A 12650-nucleotide genomic window follows, 5' to 3' on the forward strand; every position below is an offset into this window, starting at 1 on the left:
TTTTTCAAAAAATATTTTTAATTAAAAAACTTATATTATGCATGATCTTTTAATATAACATTTTTATAACAAGATAGATGATAGATTTGGTAAAACAAGATAACTTTATTACATAAATATATATGTTTTACCCTAAAAATAATAAATTCTAACAAAATCAAGGGAATTCGATGATTAACCAATAGCAAATAGCTCATCCCTAAAAATATAATGAAGATTGAAGGGAAAGGAGCAGGAAGCAAGACTCTCCCTTCCTCATCGCCTTAAAATCCTTGAGCTCTGTTTCTTCTTTCTCCTTTCAGGGTTTCATTCCTCTCTCTTCCAACCTTCCGTTTCTCTTTGCAGATGGAAGATTAGATCCACTCTTGTTACAACCATATCTGCAATAGTGGATTGAGCTCGCTGCCTTGGCAAACCCTAGATCCAATTATTCAAATTACCCAAGATCCCCTCTCTTTTATTTGAATTTCAATTAGAACCCCAACCATGGTTGGCGCTACTACTCATCAACAACAACAACAACACCAAGCTCCTCAATTGGCTCCCCCGTCATCGTCATCATCATCGGCAGCTCCGACAACTTCACCAGAGGAAGACGAGTTCTTGAAAAGAAACACCGATTGCGTTTACTTCCTTGCATCTCCCTTAACCTGCAAAAAGGTATTTTTATTGTTTTTTCAATTCATATCATTGCTAGCTAAATTGTGAGGTTTTGCTTGCTCCATCTATCGGATTAGATCTTCTTTATTATTATTATTATTTTTTTTTTTTTATTGTAAGTCGGTATGCTAATTTGGGGATCTTGAAATTATCGTTATCTGGTTCGAATTTTATTCTTTTTTTTTTTTTTAGCGTTGGATCTTGATTTCGAGCTAATTAAAGTTTCGAGTCTTCTCTTTGAAGTTGCGATGGGATGACGATTGATCACTAACTACCTTGCATCAAGTTCACACCTTTTCGTACAAACTAAAAGCATTTGTCACATCAATTGATAGTCGTTAACAAATAACAACCCATTTAGAACAAGGACGCGTTTGATGCTTGCTTGTTTCATTCAGTAATCAGTAAATCAGTAATCAGTACATTGTTATCATCTGTTGATAGTGTGATATGTATTTTCTTTCTACAGGGAAGTGAGTGTGAGTATCGCCATAGTGACATTGCAAGAGTCAACCCCAGGGATTGCTGGTATTGGTTAAACGGGAACTGCTTAAATCCAAAATGTGCTTTTCGTCATCCTGTAAGTATCTTCATTCTTTTTCTTCATCAATACTAATATAATCATATAACTTTATTATTAATTTATTATTATTATTGTAAATACTTAAATCACAATTCATTCATTTCAGCCTCTTGATGGATTATTGGGAGCTGCTGATGTTTCTACTCCCATGGCAGTGGCACCACCACCTTCTGTACCTACACTAACACCACATCCTGCTCCTTATCCTACACCCAAACAAGGAGTTGCCTGTATCTTCTTCCAGAAAGGTTTCTGCTTGAAAGGACATTTATGCCCTTTCTTACACGGACCACCAAATTCAGTCAACAACAAACCCGCACAACCCGGGTCGGCTAACCCAGTCACCGAGCCCCCTAAGATGTCCATTCAGGACCAGAAGTTTACACCACCGGAAACCGCCCAAAAGCCGGTGGAATTCAAAGGCAGACAACCACCACCTCCCGCCAGAAATGGTGGTAATAAAAGAGAACGTGTGGTTCTGCCACCTGTCATGGGTGAAACCCCGCCTACTAACCCTAACCCTAGTGTTAACCATGGTTACTATGTATCAGAAAACGAGAGAGTTTTGAATGTGAAAGATGCTGATGAATATTCTAGAGATCCTTCCCCTGGTTTTGATGTTCTTGTGGACAATCAGGTTGAAGATTCTGAATATTATCGTGAAAATGATGAATTTGTAAGATCAAGAGGTCAAGATTATGATGTTGACCATGATCATCGTGATTTTGACCATTATAATGAACGTGAAGGGCAGTTTGCATGGGATGAGAGTAGAGAATCTTCCGGAAGGATGTTGGTGGGGTCCGCTCATCAAGAAAGAAGACCGTATCCTAGAAGTGATAGCCCTGATCACTTAGATTTGCGCCACCGTATATCAAAGCAACGAAGGGTTTCCGAAAATACCCTTGACCGGAGGCCAAGGAGGGATAGCCACCGCGACGACCACCACCACCACAACCACAACCGCCGCCCGGAACAGGGTGGTGCTCTGAGTAGCCGGCTTAGAGGAAGAATCAAGATTCCGGGAAGGTCGGTGTCTCCGAGTAATGAAAAAAACAGTTCGAGGGTAGAAAGGGAAATTGACATGGGAAGAAGGCATCAATCAAGATACTCACCTGGAAGACCTTTGTCTCTTAACTCTAGGGTTAGGGACAGGATAAAGGACAACAATGGTGATAATGATACAAAGTTTGCTGGACCAAAAAGATTATCAGAGTTAAAAAGTGGAAGAACAAGTGAAGCTCTTGAAGATGGAGAAATTTTGGGAAAAAGGAAGTACCCAAAAGTGGAGGATAATTTGTCATTTGAAGGACCAAAGCCTCTTAGTGAGATTTTGAAGCGAAAAAGAGGGACTGATAGTGATAACCGAATTTCTTCTGTCATCATTGAAGAAAAGAATCAAAAAGAAAGAGAGATTGTAAAAGAAGAAGAAGAACACATTGTTTTGAATGATTTTGAAGCAGAAAAGCAAACAGAAGAAGATGGGAAATTGTATGAAAATGATGAAGTGAATGAAAGTGGGATGGTGGATGAAGATGCATTGCTTGATGAGGAGCTTGAAGGTTATGATGATCATGGAGATGGAGATTATGAGTATGATCAGATTGATGGTGAAGAAGATTATAACTTGGATGAAGGTGAATTTGTTGATGAAGAATATGAAGAGAAAGAACTTGTGGAAAATAACTGAGTTTTGAGGTTTGTTTTGGTTGGAATGGATTTGATTGTAGTTTGTGGAAGAAGGGATACGTATAAAGACTTGTTTTTCTTTTTTCTTGTATTGTTATAGATTTTGATTTGTACTATTTGAAGGAATTATAAGTTGTGGCTTTTTGGCCAACATCTTTGATCGAACTATAGTTGTGGTATCTTAAATTGTTGAGGTTCTTTGTTGTAGGTTTTTTTATAATACTAAATAGATCAACTCTAGTTCTAATATTCTGTAATCATTTCATTTCACAAGTTGGTTATTCGTGGAAAATACAGCAATGGAATGGTTAAATTGATAATATTCTTCTTGTGAAGAAGACTAATTAGGGTTGTTTTCTTTTTCCTTAAATTGATCGGCTCAATGAGTTAAGCTAAGCATTTAAACTAAAACACATTGAATTCAACAAAAACAATATATAAGGGTAATATATTAAGTCTGACTTTTAATCTTTATCAACCGAATGTTCAAATTAATTTTTATGGTTATCATGTTATCATAATTATATTTTTCATCTCTATTGTCGCCTTGCTTTTTAAAAAAAAAAGATGTTATCCAAATGGCCAATATTCACACAAGTAACATATGTGTGGCTCACATGAATACAACTCACAAAATCACACCCCCAAAATCATCCAAACATATCATGTCTACTTCCCTCTCTGAAATTCACTTCTCAGTTCTTCCCCCATTCATTCCATGCCTTATCTTCATCAACAATGGCCATTTCCACTTCTTCAGAGTGGTCCTTAGCTTACATTCATTGCATCAAAAGAACCCACAAAAACCTCACCTTCAATCCATCCAAAAACTCCCCGATTCTTCTCTTCATTTCTCCCCCTTTCTCATCATCTTCAAGAATCTTGATCCTCAATTCATCGACAAGTTGTCCACCACCAATATTAGACGATGAGGAGTCCACCGATTCTTCCCTCATCGAATTGGACCTGGAAGTTGAAAATCTTGGAGATTCATCCGTACCCCATCAGGAGAATCTCAATCAATTGATATGCAAACTGTTGAAGGATCCAAAAACTGAAGAAATAGGTTTCGAGAGTTACCAGAAGGCCAAAAGAACACCAGATTTTACACCCACGAGATCGACATTGCATAATCTAATCAGGTACTCGCTGCGTTTGAAGAATTGGAATTCAATTTGGTCAATTTCCGATGATTTTGGGAAATTCAAGGTCTACCCAAGTGCTTCATCCTGTTGTAGATTAATCAGTAGTTGCATTCGAGCCAAGAGATTTAAACTTGCTAATCATTTGCTTCATATTCTAAAATTTGAAAAAGAAGTTGCCATTTTAAGTTTTAATGCTGCCATTCGAAGCTATAACAAGCTTCATATGTATAGTAGTTCAGTCAACGTGTACGATATTATGAAATCTTTTGGTATGCAATTAGACGGGGAATGTTACGGACGCACCATGGAAGCTTATCTGAAAATGGGGAAGAACGATAAAGTCATTTCCTTGTTTAAAGAATTCGAATCAAGCAATCTCGAATGGACACCTTTTTGCTCACAAATCTACAGGATTTTAATCGAATCTTTAGCAAAATCAGGAAAACCATTTCAAGCTCTAGATTACTTTCGTGACATGATCAAGAAAGGGTTCCCAGAAGACCCTTCTTTTTACTCAACATTAATCAGTTCATTTGTAGCCATTCAAGAAGTGAAAATGGTAGAAGACCTTACGAAAGAAGCCGAAGCGAAGAACATGTTAAGAGACCCAGCAGTCTTTTTAAAGCTCGTTTTGATGTACATCGAACTCGGGTCACTCGAAAAGACACTCGACGTTGTTTCTTCAATGAAAAAAGCAAACATTAAAGTTTCAGATTGTATCTTTTGTGCTATCGTAAACGGGTTCTCAAAGAAAAGAGGTTTGACTTCAGCAGTAAAGGTCTACGAAGAGTTGACCGCAGAAGGTTGCCACGCTGGACAAGTGACGTATGCTTCTATCCTAAACGTTTACTGTCGTGTCGGGCTTTATGAAAAAGCCGAAGAGGTGTTTTGGGAAATGGACAACAAAGGGTTCGATAAATGTGTTGTGGCGTATTCTAGCATGATTGCAATGTATGGGAAACAAAACAGGATTCGAGACGCCATGCGGCTGTTAGCTCGCATGAAAGCACGTGGGGTGGAACTCAACGTGTGGATTTACAATTCTCTCCTTGACATGCATGGGAAAGTGTTGAACTTGAGGCAAGTTGAGAAGATATGGAAGGAGATGAAAAGAAGGAGACTTGTGGCTGATAAGGTAAGTTATACAAGTGTCATAAGTGCTTATAGTAAGGCAAGAGAGTTTGACACGTGTATGAAGTATTACAATGAGTATAGGCTTAATGGTGGTGGGATTGATAGGGCTATGGGTGGGATTATGGTAGGGGTGTTTTCGAAAATGAGTAGGGTGGATGAATTGGTGAAGCTTTTGCAGGATATGAAAGCTGAAGGAACAAGTTTGGATTCAAGGCTTTATAGATCTTCTTTGCATGCTCTTAGGGATGCTGGTGTGCGTATTCAAGTTAAGTGGTTGGAAGAGAGCTTTGATCCAAACTAAATTGACAACGTTTAGGAAATTAAAAAAATTCCTGATATAATGATTTGTATTTTATGCAATTAAACTTGTAAATTCATGTGATGTGGGTTCTTTTTGCTGAAAGATTATATTTTTAATATTTGAAGATGCATATAAGAAAATGTTAATGGCATTAAAATTCAATCAACTTTCACAAATGGTTTTAAAAGGTCTATACTATTATTTTTGTGCATTATAAGTGCCTAAACTATAATTTCTACCCGCTTATCGGTTGCTTATCGGTTGCAAGATTGACGTGTTTAAATGACATGGACTACACTTGTCCACACACATGCCAACATGTCAATATATTTATTAATGTAGAAACTTGAAGCTTTCATTTAGATCATTGCCATTACTTCTTTCCCTTTTTATGCATAACGAGCCTCCTTTCCAAAACCTTACAATCGAATTTCTTTCTTTTTCGACAATGTCATCTTCATTGAATGGTCGATCCACGATGAACAAGACGAACACATACCTTCCAATCATAGCAAGAACCTCACCTACAGGGGACAACCCTACACATTTCTGCCCTTATCCATCTAAACAATATGAGACCTAAAAACATGACAGCCCAACAAGACGATTTTGGAAGTTGGAAAGGTCCTAATTCACTGGTAACGTTGCTAATCTTCTTGATTACTCTATTTTGTTTGAAAAAGCTTAAAGGAAAGAGAACCCTAATTATATCGCCAAGATTTTGGTCAACAATTTGTGCATCTAAATTGTTGAAACTATTGTTGCTGCGTTTGTTACATGCATTTGTAGCTAATTTGTAAAACTAAAGACTTGAACCAGTTTCCATAATAAGATGGATTGAAAAATCATAAAAATTGGACTTTGTCTCCTTGTGATATTCGTTTTTTTTATTTGACAAAATTTGATCATCGTTATTCTTTGCTTCTCAAGATCATAATCTTCGGATTTCATCATCCATCTCGTGTCGTTCGATTTTTTTTTTTATTATTATCCATGTATCCTTACAAAGCAAAATCCAACAACAATAAATATGTTTAGCAGTTAATTCATAAAAAAACGGAACTCGTATTCACACACGAATGAAAATCCTATAACATGCGGTAAAGGTAAATTGGTTAGTGTATATTAAATTCAACTTATAATACATGTCTTGTTTGAAATAGCATGTTAACACGTGCCCTGTTACAATTAATTTTTTTGCAATTTAATTGTGGAAACAATAGACTTAGTTTCTAATTTATAGGGAAAAGAAGAAGACAATGATCAAAAACAACGAATTTCTAGAAGAATTATTGGCAAGAAATTTTGAAGGACGGGAGAAGAATAGTGTAATCAAAGATTAAAATTGGGAAAATTGATTAGCGATTTTGAAGTCATACTTGGAGAAGATCCTTTGATACTAAAATTAAGGAAATCACAATACTAATTTGTTAGGATTTATATCAAAACTACCTAGTTTTCATTGGTTTCACATCTAAGCTTAGGTATATAACAACCTTATATTCTCTTTTCTATATATATATATATATATATATATATATATATATATATATATATATATATATATATATATATATATATATATATATATATATAGAAAAGTGATATGTGGTTTTTCCTATTGCTTTTGAGCTCATATTATCTCTGATTTAATAATTTTTTTCCAACATCTCTGTATTTCGAATGTTTTGTTTATATTAGACATCTAGTAGGCTTCATAACTTTCTTTGACCATTACCATATGTACACTTGCATGGTTTTTTTTGATGTGTTATGGGAAGAAGTTTATTGAATTTTTAATGAACAATTTCAATTTTCCACTATAGTTTTCTATATTAAATTTGAATATGAAGGCTTATAGGTAGTTGATAATGTATTCTTATACATGGTTTGTGATGCAAAATTAAATATTTAAAACTCCATAAAAATATATATACAAACCCTATCATCTGGTCTAATAGAGGATACAAAAAAGATGATAGAGAGATTTGATTGCATTTATTTAAAACTATTAAGTTTTTGATTGTTCTATACCTAATATTAGGGACATAATAACCACATATTCATGTCAAAAGAAGAAATGCTAATCCAATCCCTACTAAATCATAAGTAGGTGGTTATGGACAAATATAACGTTATCATATAATACTAGTACACTAGTTATGTATGAAATTAATCATACACGGAAGTCTTCTCCTTTCTTATTTTGGCTATTGGAACTTCCGATTTTGCTGGTGATTATCTTCTTTTCCTCGCTGGAACTTCTGCTTTGCTTCGTGATTATCTTCTTCTCGTTTAGGTCGGTTGCCGCCTTTCTCCTCCAATGCGGTTCGTTTTTGTTTTCTTTATATTCTTCTTTGCTTCTTTGATAGCTGTAAGCTAGAGGCTTCATTTTTTCAATTCTTTCCCACACCAAAGAAAAACAGATGGGCAAAAGGGGCACACTCGCATCGGCCATGGCAACAGATTGACCTGCAATTCCAAAGTCCAACCTTCACCAATGGGGGAACACGATTTCCGATTGCCATGAACCTTCTCCTTCCGATCACTATCAGTCAACGTCGCCATGATCAATACCACCACCGCCGCAGCCACCACCACCAACACCGCCTCTCAACCTTCTGCTTCTTCTTCTTCTAACACCGCCGCCCAATCTCTCGGTCTCAAAAACTTCTTCAAAACTCCTGAAGGCTGGCCTCGCCAAGTCCATCACCTAGGTAATCAATTCTCTTTCAAACACACTTGTAACTTGTCTCAGTTCAGATGATACATACTATTACTTGTCTGTTAAGCATCATTCATATAAGCTGATGTTGAAATTGAAATTAGGTATAAGTGTTTGATAATTGATAATAATAACACAAACCCTAGCTTACCTCAAGGATCGGAGGGAGCGTATATTCTTCATGAAACCTATAATTTGATGTCTAATCTCAATCCTACCTCTTCTCTAATGCAAAATCGGCATGAACATGAATCGGATCAGTGATAAACATATTTATTTTGCGAGTGTTCAGATAACCTTAGCACACATCAAGGATCAACCAGTTCAGGCAGCAACAAACACTCCTCCTTTGCAACCTAACTCAAGCTATAGTGTTGCAAGCAGTGGAGTGCGATATGTGACATCAAAGTTCTTAGGAAGCAGTGGAAATGGCAGCCGAATGCTTGGATTTGGTGGAGGAAATGGCACAAGCAGTAAAGCAAATGGTGGAGCAAGCAAAAGTAGACATGTGGGAGGAGTACTTACTAATGGTGTCAACAACTCTACACCTGGTTCCCTAACCAGGTTGTTCAACAGAACATGAAGTTGGTGCAATCCCCCGATGGCAGAAAGTGGCTGTATGGAGAAGTTCATGGCAAAATTTTCAAGTCTGTTTATTATTAGATTTTTTCTCCGATCTCTATCTTTAGTAATTGGTTTCACCATATCTGCAAGCAATTAAATATAATACGTAAACCATCTCAAAACATTTTTACTTTTTGGGTTCTTTTCTAGGGTAAAATACACTAAATAACAACATACTTTCAATGATTTGTTTGTCAATTATATATATATATATATATATATATATATATATATATATATATATATATATATATATATATATATATGTAATATGTTTTTATTAATATTATATTATGTTCTACCATTTGGTACAACTTGAAATAAGGAAAAAAACAAACATAGCGCCAACGGCGTGCATGTTTCCCCTCTAGTTTCATATAAAAGATAAAAAACTTTATATATTAGTAGATAATACTTGTAATAATAGTAAGCTTATTAATCGAATGCATTACACGATGGAATATTTTTGGGTAAATTACACAGAGGGTAGTTTGTATGTTTGGTCATTAACAATTTTTTTTTAAACTATAGTCCCTGTGTTTTGGTTTTGTTGCATCGTTGGCCCCTAAATAATGTAAAAAGACTATTATGCCCTTATGTATTTCCTTTTTAATTTTATATTATTTTTGTTTATCATTTTTAAATAAAAAAAACATTCGTTTTATCCTCGTTCCCCTAGCTCCCCTTTTACATGTCTCCCCAAACCCTTTTTTCGGCGAGACACTTTTCCGATGACACCATTGCCAATTTTCCGGCGAGAGACCACACTCTCTTCCCTCTTCTCTGTTCCAAGTTAAAAACATAGATTCACATCTCTATGAGCCAATCAAATCCCCTCCCCTCCTTATTTCAGTCACCAGAAAACAACGTCCGACAACCACGCACGACCTTCTTGAGTTTGTGTTTCAGATTCAGAAATGTATATAGAAACCTTTTCTAGATGTGTTTGTTATTGTTCTTGTTCCAAATTTGGATGTGTTTTCTTTGTTCCAAATGGAACAAATGAACATTAAAAATCGCCCACCACCCCTCGCTACCAGAATTGAAACTGGGGTTGAGGTGGTTTAAGAACAGATACAAAAAACCCAAATAACATCGATTTCTAAATCTAAACAAGCAATAACAAACTTGCAACAAATTTTGTCTCAAGACCTCTTAAAATCCAAATCAGGGAAGGAATCACTTCATCGACGAATCCATCAGATGAAAAAAACAAATCCATCAGATTTCTTGTTCCATTGTCAACATATCCAACTTGACAAAGGAGAGAAGGATGGATTTTTGTTCTTCGAGTGCTTGAGGGTTACTGGCAACAAAGAGATAAAGGTGGTAGGGTTTCTACACCTTCGTTTTTTGTTCCTGTTCATCGGAAAAACTTGGCATCAACGAAGATGGTTACAACGTAGACGACATACTGATTACCAACGACGACGGCGACATCCGAGAGGTTGCAGGGGATGGTTATTGCTGGTCTTTGGTTATGCAGCGATGGTGGAAGGTTTTGCAAATTAGGGTTCTTCATTGTGTCTTGAGAAAGAGAGAGGGAGTATAGAATGGGTGGATGAGGGTTAGAATCAGATCGATCAGATGGGATATATGGTTGTAGGGATGAGCAAAGGAACCGACCCGGCTGGAATCGGCCCGAACTGGACCCGGACCGGGAACCGAAGTCAGCCGAAATTAAGAATCGAACGGAACCGCCGGTTCTACCGGTTCCCGGTTCCTACCGGTTCTTGCCGTGTCTTTAATGTTGAAACCGGTCCTCGATAAATAGCAACAAACGGTTCCGATTTTTGCCGGTTCTATCGGGTCCGGCTCTACCGGTTCCGGTTCCTACCCGTTCCCGGTTTCAAATCTACAAGAATATCGTCCTGGTCCCGGCCCGACCGGTTCTATCGGGTTCCGGTTCCGGTTCCGATCGGTTCCCCGATCCATATGCTCATCTGTATGGGGTTGTTTACCCGTTTTTAAATTTTTTTTAATAATAAAATAAAAAATAAATGATAAATAATTTAAAAAGAAAACTGATAAGGGTAATATAGTAATTTTATGTTTGATAGCGATCATACACGCGATAAAATCAAAACACAAGGACTGTTAGAGCTAAAAAAATTGTTAAGGACCAAACATTAAAATTACACCAAAGCACAAGTATGATCCGTGTAAATTACCCAATATTTTTCACACTTGTCATACTTAGAACCCGACTGTTCAAAAATATATTTCAGTAACAAAAATCCGATCATTAAAATATACTAAAAAGCTTCTAGTCTAGCGGTATCAATGAACTTCTAGTCTAGCGGTATCAGATGTTGTCCTCCCTCCTTGAGGTTGAGGGTTCAAGTCTCATCTAAGACATAGGTGAATTTAGGAGTAGTTTAAGAATATATTATATTTGCTGTTAAAAAGAAAATTAAAATATATAAAACTGGATGAGACAATTTTTAAAAGCGGATCGATTCCACGTTAAAAGACCTGGTTAGATTTGTTACTTGAATAAGAATTATTAACGGGATTATATAGATAACATTTTCCTCACAATCCCCATGATGATATTATCTCGATCGATTTGACATTTGCACTCTTTGTATAAGAGTTGCATAATGATTTATACTAAGCAACGTTGATGCTATAATTGTCGAAGAATTTGCAAACTTTGATATTTTAAAATTGTGGCAAGAAAGAGAAAATGTTGGTAAATAAAAGTTTTATGCAAAATCGCCAAGGATGTACTAATGGTCTATGCTAGCATCGTAGCTTTAGCATGTAGTTTTTCTCTTAGTCACAAGATATCAAGTGTAAGAAGTTGTATGTTGACACATGAATCAGTAATACTAATGTCTGTGATGCTTAGAGACTATTATGATTTGGTGGAAAGATCAAAAAAACTATGTGGATCTTGAAATCCAAGAATGAAATCCAAATTACGCAAAAGTACATCGTCTAACACCACCCCCACCAAAATACACATATAGCATCAGAAATTATAATTATTAGCTTTTTTCTCCGGATATGTCCGTTTCATTGATATGCTTATGTTTTACAATTTGTGTAATGTTATGAAATAATTTCCAAGTTTTTCATATTAATGAAATATTAAAGCTTTTTATATTATTGTTTTAAAATTGGATCAGAAAAAACCGATACCTGATAAAATAAACCGTCTGAAACCTGTCTTGCACACCACGAGTTCACAGAAGGCAAAAAGAAAAAAGAAAACCCTAAAAACTGGTTTGAATTCACCTCTACAACTTTAATCTAAAGCTCCTGCTGGGCCATCGCATTATTTGAGACCCAGAGTTGAACATCTAACATAACCAAATTGAAATTGCCCTTCAACACAATTTTCAAATCTATCCAACGTCCTCCTAAGTCCAACCATCATTATTACAAGTGTCACCATCATTACATTTGTTATTTATTTTCTTAATCGTCGACACAAAACTCTTGAGTATATGCATGTGCAAAAATTTACATAAACATTTAACAAAATTTATAGTGTGTAATATTTAATGAAGAAAATGACTTAGTAATATAGTTTTCATTATGTATATATAGTCTTTTTTTGTTTTTTTTTTTTTTTTGCAAAATAAGTTCTTGATTTTGTTGTTTTTATACACATTCAGTCTTTATGACCAACTACTCCATATACAATTTGTGGTTTATACACATTTAGTCCTTAATGTTTTTTATTACAAAATAAATCTTTTGTGTTTTTGTACACATTCAGTTATTATGACCGGGTTCTTCACCTTTTGCTTATGTGTCATCCTCGTAGAACAATTATTA

General features: G+C 35.7%; 2 protein-coding genes across 2 annotated transcripts; both read left to right on the forward strand.

The window, feature by feature from the left end:
• The first annotated feature begins 219 nt into the window (after window positions 1-219).
• LOC145101403 (CCCH-type zinc finger family protein) lies at window positions 220-3097 on the forward strand. The gene is made up of 3 exons (XM_079038594.1): window positions 220-660; window positions 1130-1240; window positions 1350-3097. Exons 1-3 carry the CDS (start codon window positions 487-489, stop codon window positions 2931-2933), a joined length of 1869 nt encoding a protein of 622 aa, XP_078894720.1. The 5' UTR covers window positions 220-486; the 3' UTR covers window positions 2934-3097.
• Window positions 3098-3567: 470 nt separating this feature from the next.
• Window positions 3568-5630, forward strand: LOC145101404 (uncharacterized). The gene has a single exon (XM_079038595.1). It carries the CDS (start codon window positions 3671-3673, stop codon window positions 5510-5512), a length of 1842 nt encoding a protein of 613 aa, XP_078894721.1. The 5' UTR covers window positions 3568-3670; the 3' UTR covers window positions 5513-5630.
• The last annotated feature ends 7020 nt before the right edge of the window (window positions 5631-12650 follow it).

The sequence above is a fragment of the Lactuca serriola genome, chromosome 4, assembly GCF_051521515.1.
Source record: "Lactuca serriola cultivar US96UC23 chromosome 4, Lser_US96UC23_V15, whole genome shotgun sequence".
NCBI classification, from domain to species: Eukaryota; Viridiplantae; Streptophyta; class Magnoliopsida; order Asterales; family Asteraceae; genus Lactuca; species Lactuca serriola.

Bases quoted from the DNA above. Each gene is read 5' to 3' on its own strand.
- LOC145101404 (XM_079038595.1), top strand. From the start codon at position 3,671: ATGGCCATTTCCACTTCTTCAGAGTGGTCCTTAGCTTACATTCATTGC.
- LOC145101403 (XM_079038594.1), top strand. From the start codon at position 487: ATGGTTGGCGCTACTACTCATCAACAACAACAACAACACCAAGCTCCT. The intron at 661-1,129 runs GTATTTTTATTG...TTCTTTCTACAG, and splicing joins CTCCCTTAACCTGCAAAAAG to GGAAGTGAGTGTGAGTATCG. The intron at 1,241-1,349 runs GTAAGTATCTTC...CATTCATTTCAG, and splicing joins AATGTGCTTTTCGTCATCCT to CCTCTTGATGGATTATTGGG.